Source organism: Perissodus microlepis, chromosome 3 (assembly GCF_051167445.1).
Source record: "Perissodus microlepis isolate ML-2025 ecotype Zambia chromosome 3, ASM5116744v1, whole genome shotgun sequence".
Classification (NCBI taxonomy): Eukaryota; Metazoa; Chordata; class Actinopteri; order Cichliformes; family Cichlidae; genus Perissodus; species Perissodus microlepis.
The window spans coordinates 1,621,247-1,636,361 of NC_140463.1; the positions used below are offsets into that span (position 1 = coordinate 1,621,247).

The 15,115-nt window shown below is 40.4% G+C and overlaps 1 protein-coding gene across 2 annotated transcripts in view; it reads left to right on the plus strand.

The window, feature by feature from the left end:
• Positions 1-628: 628 nt before the first annotated feature.
• The window catches only part of LOC146389382 (NACHT, LRR and PYD domains-containing protein 3-like), a 39,005-nt gene continuing 24,518 nt past the window's right edge, over positions 629-15,115 (plus strand). Inside the window, exons 1-5 of one of the 2 annotated variants that reach the window (XM_084910118.1) lie at positions 629-850; positions 2,809-3,988; positions 12,696-12,827; positions 13,353-13,484; positions 14,206-14,444. In XM_084910118.1, coding sequence (XP_084766244.1) covers positions 13,396-13,484; positions 14,206-14,444 — 328 coding nt within the window. In that variant the 5' untranslated portion in view covers positions 629-850; positions 2,809-3,988; positions 12,696-12,827; positions 13,353-13,395. The remainder of the gene's footprint in view (positions 851-2,808; positions 3,989-12,695; positions 12,828-13,352; positions 13,485-14,205; positions 14,445-15,115) is intronic. The other variant, XM_084910109.1, reaches the window with a different exon arrangement.

Genomic DNA, 15,115 nt, shown 5'->3' on the forward strand with positions numbered 1-15,115 from the left:
GACATGCCAGATGGTGGCCCGTTTGCTTCCAACAGGAAAACAGATCAGATGTGAGGGCAGCATCAGTGAGAGTCACAGGAAGAAGCTGCTCTCTGACACAGATCCACATCTATTCTTTCATTTAAGACACCCAGCTAACAGATGTGATGCTGGAAAGTCCACTGGTCCTTAAACATGTCGTTGTGTGGCTGTGGAAAAGGATGAAGGAGTCTGACCTGAGCCAGTGTTTGACATGAACACATCAGCACTGCTGTCAGTGAGCCTAACGACAGCCGTTAGCATCATTTCAGTGTTTCAGTCATTTCCAAACACTTCCTGTCACTGTGGTGGTTACAGTGACATCATGCACTTTGTGTTTTGACCTCCAGAGGGCGACAAATCAGCACAGACAGAGAGCTCCATTCAAACTTTGCTGCCATCAGTAATATTTCTTCAAATATAATCATCAGTGTTTGAGCAGTTATGATATCAGGGACAATCTAGACACGTGTGACAATACTGAACATGTCACATGACACACCTTAAACATCATGTGATCCACTCTCAGTCTGCACTTTCATTCATGACTTCAACAGGTTGAAATGAGCTTTGAAGAAACATCAGTTTATGGCTGAAATGTTCAAACGCTGCTTGAAGAAGAACAACAAAACAAAAAACAACACATGTTTGTGTTTCAAACAGGAAAACGAGCAGAAATACATCTTCAAACAAGGACTTGGTTGAAGATCAGTGAATTTCCGAGTTTTACTTGAATGCAATACGACTTGTCGACGCTTCTAAAACGCCTCTTTGGGTTTCCTGTTCCTTCAACTTCGTGGAGTGGAGCTTGTTGTAGGTGTGTGAAGAAACTGTAAGTTTGCTTTGTTTACTCCTTTAACAGTTTGTCTTTAGGAACTTTACTGTTTGTTCAGCTCATGTTTGATTTCTTCACACAACAAACTGTGTGTTGCTATTTCCGGTCTCTCCATTAAAGTCAGTGGCTGTATCCCAATTCAGGGTCTGCAGCCTTAAAGTACGCAGCCTCAACGATCCTCAAGGACCGCGTACTTAAAGACCGCTAAGGCCGGAAGTGCGAGGCTTGTGAAATGGGACGGTCTAGCCTCCGTCGCGCTGCCCAGGTTGCCTAGCAACCATGATACTAACAGCTGGAAACGTTTCATACAGCTTTGTTTGACAGAAATGAAGGAGCACATTTTGTTCATTTGTTTGTTTGTTTCTACATGAGCTTTGATCATTCTCTGTAAGATTAAGCTCAGCTATTGAACGGCGTATATTTTAAAGTAAAGGCTTTAAAACCAAGTTAGTACAAACGTCACTAATGTCACATAACTTTGCCGACATGTGGCCAACAGTAATGTTTTAATGTTCTTCGTTATTAAACATTTGCACATAAATAAGTGACATAATATTCAGTACTTACTTAAAGTTTACTCTTCGGGCGCCCCTCATCCGCCGTTTTTTTTCGGCAAAATTATCCATACCCACCGCCGCGCTATGCATTCTGGGATATGTTGGGCCACGAAGTCTACACCGCCACGTCCTTGAAATTCAGGGAAATGAAGGACGCATTTGAGGCCGCATTTCGAGCAGCCTTCGAATTGGGACAGCCTTCGTCGCGTCGCGGTGACGTAATTGGCCTTAAAATGCGGCCTTTAAGGCTGCAGACCCTGAACTGGGATACAGCCAGTGTGTAACGTTTTCCAACGAGGCCGAGTGTGTCCGCCATTTTTCTTTCTTTCTGTGATCAGACTCCGGGAATCAGACTAAACCCACTGAATGCGGTCCGAGCTCCGTGTGTTTATATTCACAGGGACATCAGGAAACGGTGATCAGACATTATAAATGAATATTTGGTATAGATGCGTGTTAGACGCAGATTGAAGTCAAAGTAAACTTCATTGTCATCTCCGCTACATACAGTCCAGCATATAGAGAGACGAGACGACGAGGCTCCAGTTACAGCAGTGCAAGTAAACAAACAATAAATATAAGAAGAGTAAGAAAATAAATATACACTTTAGGACTCGGGGTAAAGGGATCAATGATAATTTATAATTTACAGTTTGATGATTTAAAGTCTCACACACAACCCGTCGAAAGGGGAGGGGGCCTGCTGCTTCCAAATAGAGCACATTTCATTCATAATGTTGTAAATCCAAGCCCATTATGTATTCATGATCTGAATCCTGGGTTGTGTGAAATCTCAGAAATGCACCCTAGACAAAGTGAATCTGTGAACTAAGGTGTAGGTGTGTTAGGTTATGTTGTGGTGATCCTCGGGTTGGGGGGTGATTGTTCATACTGGAGTGCAAAATTAAAACCAATGGAAGATGGACAAGAAAAGTTCAAAGCCATCAGGTGCTCAGTTTAGAAAAAAGAGAAAAGAAGAGGAGGAGAAACGAGCAAAAGATGCAGGTAAGCAGATGTGTGATTGGATGATGGCAGGTCATCCTGAACCAATCAGAATCAGAATACTTTATTAATCCCTAAGGAAATTATGTGAATTACAGCTGCTCTAAGAAGAAATGGTAAAAATAGTAACAGTAACAGACTAAACTCCAAACAATACATTATGTTACAGATTTTAATATTAATTAGTCATTGTTAATTGTTGATTTGTTCTGTTCTCATTGTATGACAAATTATGATGGCTGTTTGGATAGCTGTTTGCATACAATGCATACTCTCTCGCTCTTCATATGTGTGTGTGCACAACAGCTTTATGTTAATGTACAATCCTTAATGTTTTGTGTATGTGTGTGTGTGTGTGTGTGTGTGTGTGGGGGGGGGGGGGGGGGGGGGGGGCAGAGGGAGTGTTTGCCCAGGGCGCCAAACAGGCTAGGACTGGCTACAAAGGAAGGATGTGGCTCCTCTCCATGAAATCAGAGAACAGACTGGTATCAAACCAGTGCTCCCAGCAGCCTTGAACTGGGGAGTCTGATAGAGGAGCGGCGGCTACGCGTGAACCTCGGCCTTCCTCAGCTACTACACTGCCATCAGACAGGAAACCCAATGCTGCTGATGTCTGAAGGCGGCGTAAGTGGCATACAGGAGCTTGTACGACTCACGTGCATCACACTGTGTATCTTAATTCAGCACATGTTCTACCCCTTTTGATTTCTGCAGGTCATTTAAAGGAGAACAGCCTGTGAAACATAAGGTTTGACTTTTAAAGAGAAAGGAACATTTATGCTCAGATTTACTGACGTCTGCAGCAGCACAAAGATTTCTTAGATGGTAAAAAGCTGTTGGATTTACTGACAAGGCTTCAGGAGGAGAAGATTTAAAGGAGTCACACAAATGTGAACTACAGTCTGTGACACACAGTTTACTGCAAACTGCATGAAATTTGACCCTCCAGTCTTCTGCCTGTTGTGATAGAGGAACAGAAACACTGATTGTGAGCTTGTTTCTCATGTCAGCACCAACACACACCTTTACACTTGGTTTGTCTTGAAAGGGGAAAAACTCTTTTCATGCTCCTTGTGTTGAACTATGTGCAACTTTTAAGGCAGAATTTTTTCTCCTGTTAGTCAGTAAACAACTTAAATGTCGATGTGCCCCTTAGTATATTTTTTGGGCTTAAAAAACTGCTGAGAGTCTTCCTGCTCTTCAATAATGTAAACTCACGCTCAATAGCAGGACAATGATTCTGGTTTCTAAAAAGTCTCTAACATATATATATATATATTAGATATTTCTAAAAATGAAATAGAAATCCTCTCCTAATGGACCAGTTCCTGATTTTGCGGATTCTGAACTTTTGCAAAAACGCCTCTCAGACTGTTTGTTTCCTTATTAATGTTTCACTTCTCTTTCCTGAACTTGGTGTCAGTTATTATCTCAGTGTGATAATACTGTTTCCTGGCTAACATCAGCTGTGTGCAGCTTAGTTCAGCACAAATCTGCCGCTCCATAGTTCACGGTAACGGACTCAAAGCTGGACCAACGAGGCCGAGTGTTAAAGTTCATCCATCTGTTAGTGTGTGTGAGTATAATTCTGGAATCAACAGAGCTGTTTTTGAACTCATGTTTTAATGAAATATTAGAAACAATTTGTTTTCAAAGGTTTGACCTGGTTTTGTAACTTAAAGCACAAAAAGTTGCTTTTCTTCTCTGGTCTCGAAGCACGTCTGCTTTATTTACATATTTTTCTTTTTCTTTACAAACCAAAGTATTGCTTCCATTTTTCTGTGCTGAACATGACAGTGAACCAGACCCAGCTATGTTATTAATGAAGAGTTTTTATTTTTATATTTTATTAAAAACATTTTTAAATCTGAGAACAAGACTTTTATTGTGGAAGCTTCGAGCACTGCTGACTATGAGATGATCACACGCTCTAGTTTTATGTATTGTTTTCTATATGTAATCATATGAAACAGTGATTTCGAAGATGTTAGTATCTGAACTTAAACAACTTTCTGAATACTAATGAGCTTACTCATTCAGTTTCAAATATGAAAAGGCTCAGTTCACCTGAACTGCTTCCTTACTGGCAAATTTGCTGCCAGCTTTTAAAATTAGCTGTAAAGATTTTACACATTTTTGGAGAAACAGCAGTTTAAGTTGGTTCAAACCATTTTATTAGAGAGGCAGCAGTGCATTATAGTCGGTCACTGAACGCAGCGCTTCACTTTCTGTCATGTTGATGTTGTGATTCACTATGAGCAACAGTCTTTGTACATTCAGAAATCATTTGAGGTGTTTTGATAGATGATACTACTACAGACTGTAACTGTGGAGTGCACTGTGGTTGGATTTGGCTCTGCTTGTTAGCATGTTCCACGTATTTCCTTTCATACCTGGTTTGAGCTTCCTGATAGCTTCACAATGAGCTCCTCTTAAATGATGTCTTTGTTATGATTCAGAGATTTGCTGCAGTAACTTCTATGAGGTCGGGAAATATTAATATATTTTTTAATCAGTGTGTGGTTTATGGCTCAGCTGCAGAGGGATGGGGCGGTGTGTTTAGGCAGTAAAAATCCATGAAATCCATGAAGTGCTACAGAGAAAATTACATTTTATTTATGTAATGAACACATTTTTAACTCATAAAGGAATATAACAAAAAGGAGATACACCCAGTTGAAGGTCTCTTAAATGAATTTAAAAGCTGAACTAAAATGATCCATGTACCAAACAAAAACTGTTGTGAGCCGCCACCCTTATATCTCATTTGGGCTTTTGGAGCCTTGACCTGAATTTTAAAAAATAATTGGAAAAAAATTAAAAATAAATATTTGCAAAATTCTGCATAAGTATTTATTTTACCTGGTTGATGTATGTGGTGGGGCGTGGTCTGCAGTGCCGCTGCATGGGAGTCAGACACGCCTGAGCGGCACCCCCAATCACGCCTCGCTGCCTTAAAGTCTGTGCTTTCTCTGCTGTTGTGTTGTCGGGCTGTGAGCTGAAAAGCTACAGCCGGCTGTATGCGTACAGTGTGAAAAGCGTGTTCATGCAAACATCGTCGGGTCTGCCGTGATATGTTTACAATGGGACTTCTGCTCCTGAACCTCTGCAAATCAGGGCTGTACCAAGTCACTTTCATCTTTACGCAGGACTGTAAGTTGTCATCGGTGAGGCGTGAGCGGTGTTTGTTTTTAACATAGTACACGGTGGAGAACAGCTGCTGACATAATGTGGATCCGAAGATCCATAATTGGCCTACCTGGGTTTGAAAGTCTCAATAAATGCACGGTGTTTCGGCGGGTATACCGGTTTCCGCGAGTGTGACGCTTATTTTGAACGCTGAAAATTAATAAAATATAATTTTATTTTTATATTTCAATATCACAATAATCTTCCAATGTAGAACTACAAGTTAAAAAAGAACTAACATAAATAAAACACACTTCAGCTAAATACTTCTAATTTATTTTCCCAAACCACCCGGAGCCGCAGTATAAGGACAAAAGAGCTGCATGCGGCTCCGGAGCCGCAGGTTGCCGACCCCTGGTCTAGCACAAACCCCTTGCTGGAACGAGACAATTCTATTACAACAGCAAAAAGCATTGGACACCAAGCAGAGCTCTTTGATCTCGTGCACAAAGGAAACAACTGTGACGAGTGCCGTTCCTTCACTTGACCCCAGTTGCTCTCGTCTGCTCCCTCGTAACACTGTTCTTTATTAAGGTTACATGAATATGCATAAGTTCATTAACATATGACGTTTTACACAGGCATACATGTGAACAAAGAGTAGCTTGTCCGTGTGTACGTATAGGCGTGTGTGTGTGTGGGGGGGGTTTGCTACAGATCTCTTAGGATGAGACATTCTTTCAATCTACAAACAACTATATACTTCTAAGCATAAATGATTATATGTGTCTAAATACAAATGACAATAATAAAACATAACCCCAACAATCAGTCAAGTCGAAGCACAGATCAAGTGAGGAAATGATCTGTAATAATCTGTCAGTCAGCAACTCAAAAGGATAGAGAAACTTCATGCCTGGCATGTTTACAGTCTGGAGTGCACTCTTTTTGTCTGTTCACTGTTGTCAGTTGGGATGAATCCTACCAGAAACCTAACAAATCCTTGGCCGTCTGACTGGTTATGCAGATCTGGATCCAGGCGATCACACTGGCAGGCTCGCAATCAATTGGAATCACTGGTCTTTTCTCATGGAGTTCATAGCTCACTAAAAGACCAGACCTGTATTTAGAAACAGTTTTATAGTCTCTGATCTATCACTTCATTTTCATATAATAAAGATTCATTTTTTGTTTTCTGTTACAAATAAATCATAAATTCAACAATTAAACAACACCTGCAATTTGCAGTTGTTTACATCCTGAAAATGTGTGGTACTCTCAGTTAACAGATTAAATTGTAACTTCTTCCTAACAAACATAGTTGCAATACACACACATAACACACCTGAATCAAATCATTAGTTCATTACCAGGCCTCTGGAGAACTTCAAGACATGTTGAGGAAGTCATTTAGCCATTTAAATCAACTACTTCCAAAAACATTCAGCTTTGATATTAATGAGTTTTTTTGGTTCATTGAGAACATGGTTGTTGTTCAATAATAAAATTATTCCTCAAAAATACAACTTGCCTAATAATTCTGCACTCCCTGTAGTCTGAGCAAAAGCATTTAATGGACTACCTAGTTCAGGGTAAGCGAACCTCACTGGTGGTCTCCTTAAACGTTCAGACCTACATAAAGACTCATTGCCATGGTCACTAGCAGTATCATCCGGTTTGTTTTCAGGGGTTGGGTGGTTTTATGACGGTCACTTTTCTTACAGTATATCATCAGTATACTCGACCTGTACTGCTTAGAGCTTGTGACTGTTCTTGTTCCCTTGTGGTTGTTTAGCCTTTTCTTTCTGGGTCGGTTTCAATCTTAGGGACTCAGAGATATTGTTTCCTTTCTCCATTTCATCAACCAGGTTGTTGACCTCAACACCACCCATTTCAGGTTCTGTTCCCATTGTTTGTTCTCCTAGAGGTTCAGAACTGTTTAGTTCAATGGGTGAGTTTCCGGTTGGGGGTCCATTGTCTTCCTCAGGTACATGTACAGATTCCATGTCTGGTATGTTCCCTGTTTCTGGTAAAGGTATTGTTTCAATACATGTCTCACTTCCTGTTGGTTTGATATTTCCACTTAGAGTTACATTAAAAGGCTCATGATTCTTGTTTCTGTCGCAACAACATTCAAGGGGTAAAATCCTGGACTGTCATCACCATCTTCATCTGAGAATGAAACTCGTTCATCTGGCTGAGAGGAAGAGTGTGTTGTTCTGCGCTTAGCAGTTGGCATTAGTTTTGTGGGCATTTCCTCCTCTACAGAGAAGGGAGTAACAGGTCCAGGTGTGCACAGGCCATTCTTACCCTCAGGGCACACTGTAAACCGGTAGATCTCCTGCTCTCTTTTGGACAATATATACATTGGATTCCCACTGATCAGTGACTGTTGCACAAAAGGGGAGATTTGGAATCAGAACTCTATCTCCTACCTCCAGATTAGACTCTCTCACTCGCATGTCAAACCTGCATTTGTTTTTTTCAGCTTTTTTTTTGCATTCCTCATGGCTAATTGGTAACTCTCTGTCAAGTATGACTTGAGGTTTTTTAACATATTGCGAGTGTGAAGTGAACAAGACTTCTTTGATTGGTAAGCCAAAGGCGATGTGAATGGGCAACCGGGGTTGTCGCCCAAACATGAGCTCTAGTGATGGGATTTCCGGCTCTTTTTAGAGATCCGGCTCTTTCGGTTCGGCTCACTAAAAAGAGCTGGCTCTTTCGGCTCCGAACCGGTTCTTCAGGTTGTTTTGTTGCTTTAATTAATTTATTGTTAACAATAATATAAAATTATGCACAAAAGGAATTACTAACGTAAAAAAAAGTGGTTTTATTTATATATGTTTATATATAAATATATGCGGTGGCCCCTAGAGACAAAACACGTACAAACTCCAAAACACATTTCTAGCATGAACTGAACTTCCAAAGCAGAGCTACTAGATCACTTAAATTACACAATTGAAAGCATATGTGTATTGTTTGTGTATTTATACACAAGCACTCATATATATTCAAATAATTTTAAAAAAATGTTCATTTACCTGTTACTACCACACACCAAATCCGGTCGTTGGTACTTGCTGGCTTGTGTAGCCACTAGGTAACAAAAGCTCAACACTGCGCCCAGCATCCTGGAGCACTTCTGTTGTCTTTTGTACGTGTTTTGAGTTTTTATGTGCTTCTGAGTTTTTACGTGGTTCGGAGTTTGTACGTGTTTTTACGTGTTTTGGAGTTTTTACGTGTTTTGGAGTTTGTACGTGTTTTGGAGTTTGTACGTGCTTCAGAGTTCGTACGTGATTTGAAGTTTGTATGTGCTTTGTCTGTAGGGGCCACCGTAAACATACTTTTATTTATTCACTCCACATAAAATGTAATAAATAAATCATATAATACAAAAATCAACTATTCACATTTCAACTTTTAACTATTTCAATTTTCAGCTTTTTCCTTTTAAACAAATTTAAAATGAAACAACACAAAATGCTGCAAACCACAACACAATTAAATATAAATTAAAATATGAAAACAAACAGAAGATGCATATTCTCTGTCATATGGGCCTGCATGAATAAACTTTCTGAATCCTTTATCATCAGCAACTGAAAATAGTTGTGGATGATTACTATACCTTTGTAATGTGACGTTGTTGTCCCTGGCTCTCTCTCTCTCTCTCTCTCCCTCCTGCTCTGTTCCTGTGCTACTGAGTGTAACTACCGCCCTAAAGCACAAGGCTCACGTGCAGAGTGAAGCGGGAAAAAAGTGCGAGAGAGAGAGGGTGAGAGAAAGAAAAAAAAAAACCCCACGTGATGGCTCGCTATAAGGAGCCGGCTCGCGTCGTTCACTTCAAAGAGCCGGCTCTAAGAGCCATTTCGTTCGCGAACGACCCATCACTAATGAGCTCATAGGGTGAAAACCAGTGTTGGGTGTTAAATTACTTTTCCACTGAAAAAGTAGAGTAACTAATTACTAGGGATGGGTACCGGTATCCGGTGCCATGATGGCACCGGTTCTGACATAAACGGTAGTAACCAGACCGAAAAGCAGCGCACATTTCGGTGCTTTATTTCGGTTCTTTTTTTTTCCTGAGCTGTGATACACTTTAGATTCTAGCCAATCATTTTACGTTTCCGAGGATAGTAGGCGGGGCCAGGTACGTACGTTCTTTTAGAGCAGAGCTACAGATTGAAAATGCCCAAGACGAAGCGGTCAAAAGTCTGGCTGTACTTTACAGCAAAATATGCAAACTCAGCAGCCTGCAACAAGTGCTGTAAGCTGATACTGTGATACTGTCAAAGGAGGTAACACCTCAAATCCGATGAAACACCTGGCAACGCATAGCGTTTTTTTTTAAAGCCGAGAAATGCACCGTATTTGATAGCTTGCTGCGAGACCTCACACCGAGCACATCTACTGCGGGTGGGTTGCCTGTTATCGGATCCGGAGTTAGCAACATCCCCCAAAAACCCGAAGAGGAGAGTCCTGGCCCCTAGCCCTGCCAGTGTAGCAGAAATGATGACGGATGATGGCAGCAGCAGCAGCCGTTCTTCTCTGGGTCAGTAGCTTAATGTTGTTCGTGTGTAATTTACGTTGAGTAGGCTAACCACGTTATTACATTAATGCATGTAAGGTGAACTAGCAAACATCATCATAGCTACATGCGGCTGTCTTCTTGTTTGATGGCAGATACTCCGTTCACCCTGGCCAAAAAGGCTAAAATGACCAAAGAAAAAGTGGAAAACAGCTAAACATGAGAGGTTTTTGGACAAAGTTTGTGTTTTTTCCATTGTTTAAGCACTGCTTCCAGCCAAGAGTGATACCATATATGCCCCATATATGCCCCATAGCTGCAGAAAAGGCTAACATTGTTATCTTTTTACAAAAAAACAGCTGAACATGAGAGGTTTTTGGACCAATTTTGTGTTCTCCATTCTTTAACCCTTTAAAGCCGGTCGGAGTGGACACGCTCCATTTTGCGTAACTATTTTTAAATCCCGGTAGCACTGCAACCACGTAAGCTAGCGCAATAATTTTTTTTGCATATGAAACCGGAGGAGTTGTACTTACATCTTATGCCATCAGCTTGTCCTAGGTCACAGTTTCCTTCCACATATAGCTTTGCAAAAACTGCATAAAAAGCACTTGCAGCAACAAAAACATAATATTCCAGAAACAGGCTTTGCCGATCCGATCAGCTGTTTGTAACACTTCCTACGTCCATCAGCGTGAACTGTCGCATGTCCGCCATGAGCTGCCCGAAACCGGAAGTGACGTCATTTTGCGGAAATGTAGTTTTTTACGATCGGGGCCTTATGAGCCTATACTTGTGTTTTTAAAAGTTATGTTTGAGTTTATGACTTTCTGTGTCGTTTCTGGGATGCTTAGGACTCATATTGCACTGCTGGAAATAGTTTATTTTGATGCATATGCTGTTATTTTGCAAATTTGCATTATAATATTTATTTTCGTTTTTCCTGCAGTATATGAAAATTGGTGTATTTCAAAAATAAAACTATGAAGACACTCAAAATAAATTTCCTGTGGTGGGAAACTAGTTTGTGCAACTTTTTTGTATTTACAGTTTTGAGGGATAAGCCTCTTAAATTTCTCTAACTAGAAATATATGTTAAAAAAACAAAAACGATTTTCAATTTTTTTGTAGTTTATTGCACTTTTTTGCAATTTATGTAATTACTATGCACCTAATGCAGACATATTATTAAAGTTTGGGCTATAATGGTTGTATTGATGTATAGCAACTTGAAATGCTCCCAAAAATGGTTCCACAGCATGTAAAAATATAATATAAGCTCTGGCGGACTTGGTTCTATGGTAGGTCTTCAGAATCAGAATTAGAATCAGAATACTTTATTAATCCCTGGGGGAAATTATTTTTTTGTTACAGTGTCTTAAAGGGTTAAGCACCGGTTTGAGCACCGTTTAAGCACCGGCACCGTTTCAAAAGTATTTTTAGGTATTTTAATTACAGTTACTTACAATGTACTTGCGTTACATTGTAAAATAATTAAACTCGCTGAATATCATTATTTAATTTCAATAATTTATCTTCTAAACGTAGAAGTAAACTCTGCCGCTTTGTCCATTCAAGGTTTATATGAATTTTAAGAAGTATTTAGTTAAATACTTATGTAGTAATTAAGTTACTTTTCTGACACAGCAATTAGATAAGTATTTTAAATACAATATTGACTAAGTAATTAGTAATTAGTAATTAATTACTTTTTTAAAGTAACTTACCCAACACTGGTGAAAACCCAGTGACCTCGTTCTTTGTGCAGTTGTAAGCATGAGTGAGAGGTTTGACGTACTTTGTCTTTTCTTTTGCTTTTATGGTACTTCTCATACCAACTAGCGTGCGGTTAAAGCTCTCTACTGGGTTTCCTTTGGGATGGTACGGAGTTGTTCTGATTTTCTTTATACCCAATAAGATGATCTGTGATTCAAATTCACGACCTTGATCACTGTGAAGACGCTCTGGGAAACCGTAATGAATAAAGAACTGCTCCCACAGACATCTAGCAACAGTTGTGGCCTTTTGATCTTTTGTGGGAATGGCAACAGTACTTAGTGAAGTGGTCTGTAATAACCAGGATGTATTTTATATAATGACTATCTGGTTCCAGGAACAGAAATTCCATGCAGGCCAACTCCATAGCCTTCTAGTTTTGGTACTAACAAGGGTTGCAGCTTTTTCTGGTTGGCTTTTCCTTTTTACACATCTTGAACAGGTTTTGACTTTGGTTTCAACATCAGACAATATTTTTGGCCAATAAAACCTAGCTCTGGCCAACTCAAGAGTGCGTTCCATTCCCATGCGATCCATCTCATCGTGAAGGGTACTGAGTACAGATGAACTTAACACATAGGGAAGGACTAGCTAATACACAATTTTGTTATCACTCCTGTATAGCAGGTTATTTTTCAGTTCAAAACGTGTCATTTCTTTTAGCATCAAAAGAAGTTCCGGCAACTCTGACTTCCCAGAGACAAACTTCCCTGATTCAAGCAAGGTTGAATCATTTATTGCCAACCTACTATATCCAGGGTCTGTTTGTTGAAGTTCAGCCAACTCAGTGTCGCTGTACTTTGGAAGTGTGGATAAATTATTGAGGTATTCCTCATCTTCCCCAAAGGCAGATGGAACAGCATCTGGATGGACTGCAAGCGACTCTATGAAACAGGGAGAGAGTGGTGATTCGCTCTGTACCAAAGCATGATACTGACAAGTCGCCTTAATGACATCCATAGGAGCCAAGTGATGCGAGGTAAACTGCTGAATCCCTAAAGTTTCATCTTGGGAATCTCTGTCATTTCCCAACTCTCCATGTGGTCTTCCTAACAAACCATCTGCTTTCTGGTTCTTCTTTCCAGTACGGTATTTACTCAGCCTTGCCTATGTCAGTCCGCCCCAGGGCAGCCGTGGCTACAATGTAGCTTGCCATCACCAGTGTGTGAATGGGTAGATGATTGAATGTAGTGTAAAGCACTTTGGGGTCCTTAGGGACTAAGTAAAGCGCGATACAAATACAGGCCATTTTGCGAATCTCAGGACTGGAGCAGTTGTCAGCTTTTTAATGATCAGCTCAAATGCAAGTTGACAAACTGGTGTCTGTCTTTGTCCAAACTGCTCGTTTGGAACGAGATATTTGGAAACGAGTTTAGTAAGTTTTGCCCCTTTTCTTACTGGTTGGTAGCCTACAAGAACGTCACAATCTTTGAATATTCCTTCACAAATCTGTGATAATATCTGGAGAATCCAAGGAATGACCTAAGTTGTGTTTCCTCTGCAGGTGAAGGTAGAAAGTGTGTGTGAGCTGATGTGAATTGAGCAGCATGGATCAGTGTGAGGACAGAGAGGAGGGAGTCCCTCCCTCTAAAACCACTCTGTGTGGGGAACATGAGAGCCAGACCAAAGCTCAGAGGTGAGATGACCATCTCTGACTGTCCATGACTCTTCTCCATGTCACAGCTCAGCACTCACATCACTGCTCCATTATTAAGTTTAAGCTCAGCTTATACTTGTGTTTGTCTGCTCTGACAGAGGAGAACTAGCTCATTAGATTCAACACGAACCTGAGAATATCTCCAAGGACCAGGGTTAATGTATCATCAGATAATTATATTGTAACTGTTATTATAATAAATTCCTTGGTACCAGGTTCCTGATTTAGAAACTTCATGTTAAACAGGCTCAAGTATAACTCTTGATAAGGCTAATTTGAGTGTTCATTCTTTTCTGGAGTCTTCTGCTTGTATTAAATGTAATACTTCATATTACATTTTTTATACACTCAGCTTGTATTCTGTTGACACTTTGATCAGTTCCATCAGTTTTTATTTCATTTGCATTTTAACAGCAGTGTTAGAGTTTAAATTACATGTCACACTTAGTTCCGCACAATTCTCTTTTAATGATCCTTTGGTGTTTTGGGGTCAGTTCTTATTGTATCAGGTCTTAGTATTGATTCTTTATCATGCAGTTTGTTATGTTATTCCCATCACAGAAGAATCCATCCAGAAAAAAAAATCCTAAGTAAATCTTAAATAATCAAGATCAAACATGTAATCTGTTGTGAAATATACTAAATTAGTAAAAAGTAGATGTGATGAGACTGACTGTTCACATGATTTCATGTTTAACAGATCAAAGATGGAGAAGCCCTCACCAGTGCAGCTCCTGGAAATGTTGAAGAAATTGGGAAAAGAGGAGCTGAAGCTTTTCCACTTTTACCTGCAGTATGAACCTGGAGCTGACTTCCCTAAAATCTATAAGTCTCAGCTGGAGAACGCAGACAGACTGAAGACAGTAGATGTGATGGTGCAGGTGTATTCAGACCATGTGATGGAGGTGGCGAGGTCGATTTTAGGGAGACTGACAGAAGGTCAGTAAGAGAAAAATGTAAACATTAAACACTGCTGACACAATCAGAATCAGAAAGGGTTTTATTGCCAAATGTTGAGCAGGTTTACGACATTAGGAAATTGCTGCAGCACTTAGTGCAAAACATACTGTCAGACAAACACTTAAATGAAAATAAAACTAAAAATAAAAAGTGCTGAGCAGACTGATATATACATGTATGCAGGTGATGATCTGTGCAAAAATGGAACAGATGCAGAGAACACAGTATAGGGTCATGTGTTAGTGGTGGGAACAGTGTTATGGTTATTTTTCATGAGTCCAACAGCAGATGGGAAGAAACTGTTCTTGTGGCGAGAGGTTCTGGTCTGAATGGACTGGAACCTCCTGCCTGAGGGGAGCAGGTCAAATAATAGACTGTGTCCAGGGTGAGAAGGGTCAGCTGTGATCCAAGCAGCACGCCCCAGTGTCCTGGTGGTGTACAGGTCCTGCAGAGATGGGAGTCTGCAGCCAATCACCTTCTCAGCAGAGAGCACAACACACTGCAGTCTCTGTTTGTCCCTGATGGTGGCTCCAGCCTAGCACATGGGGATGGAGGAGGTGAGGATGGACTCTATGATTGCAGTGTAGAATTGCATCATCGTCCCTGTCTCCAGGTTTCATTTCTTCAGCTGCCTCAGGAAGTGCATCCTC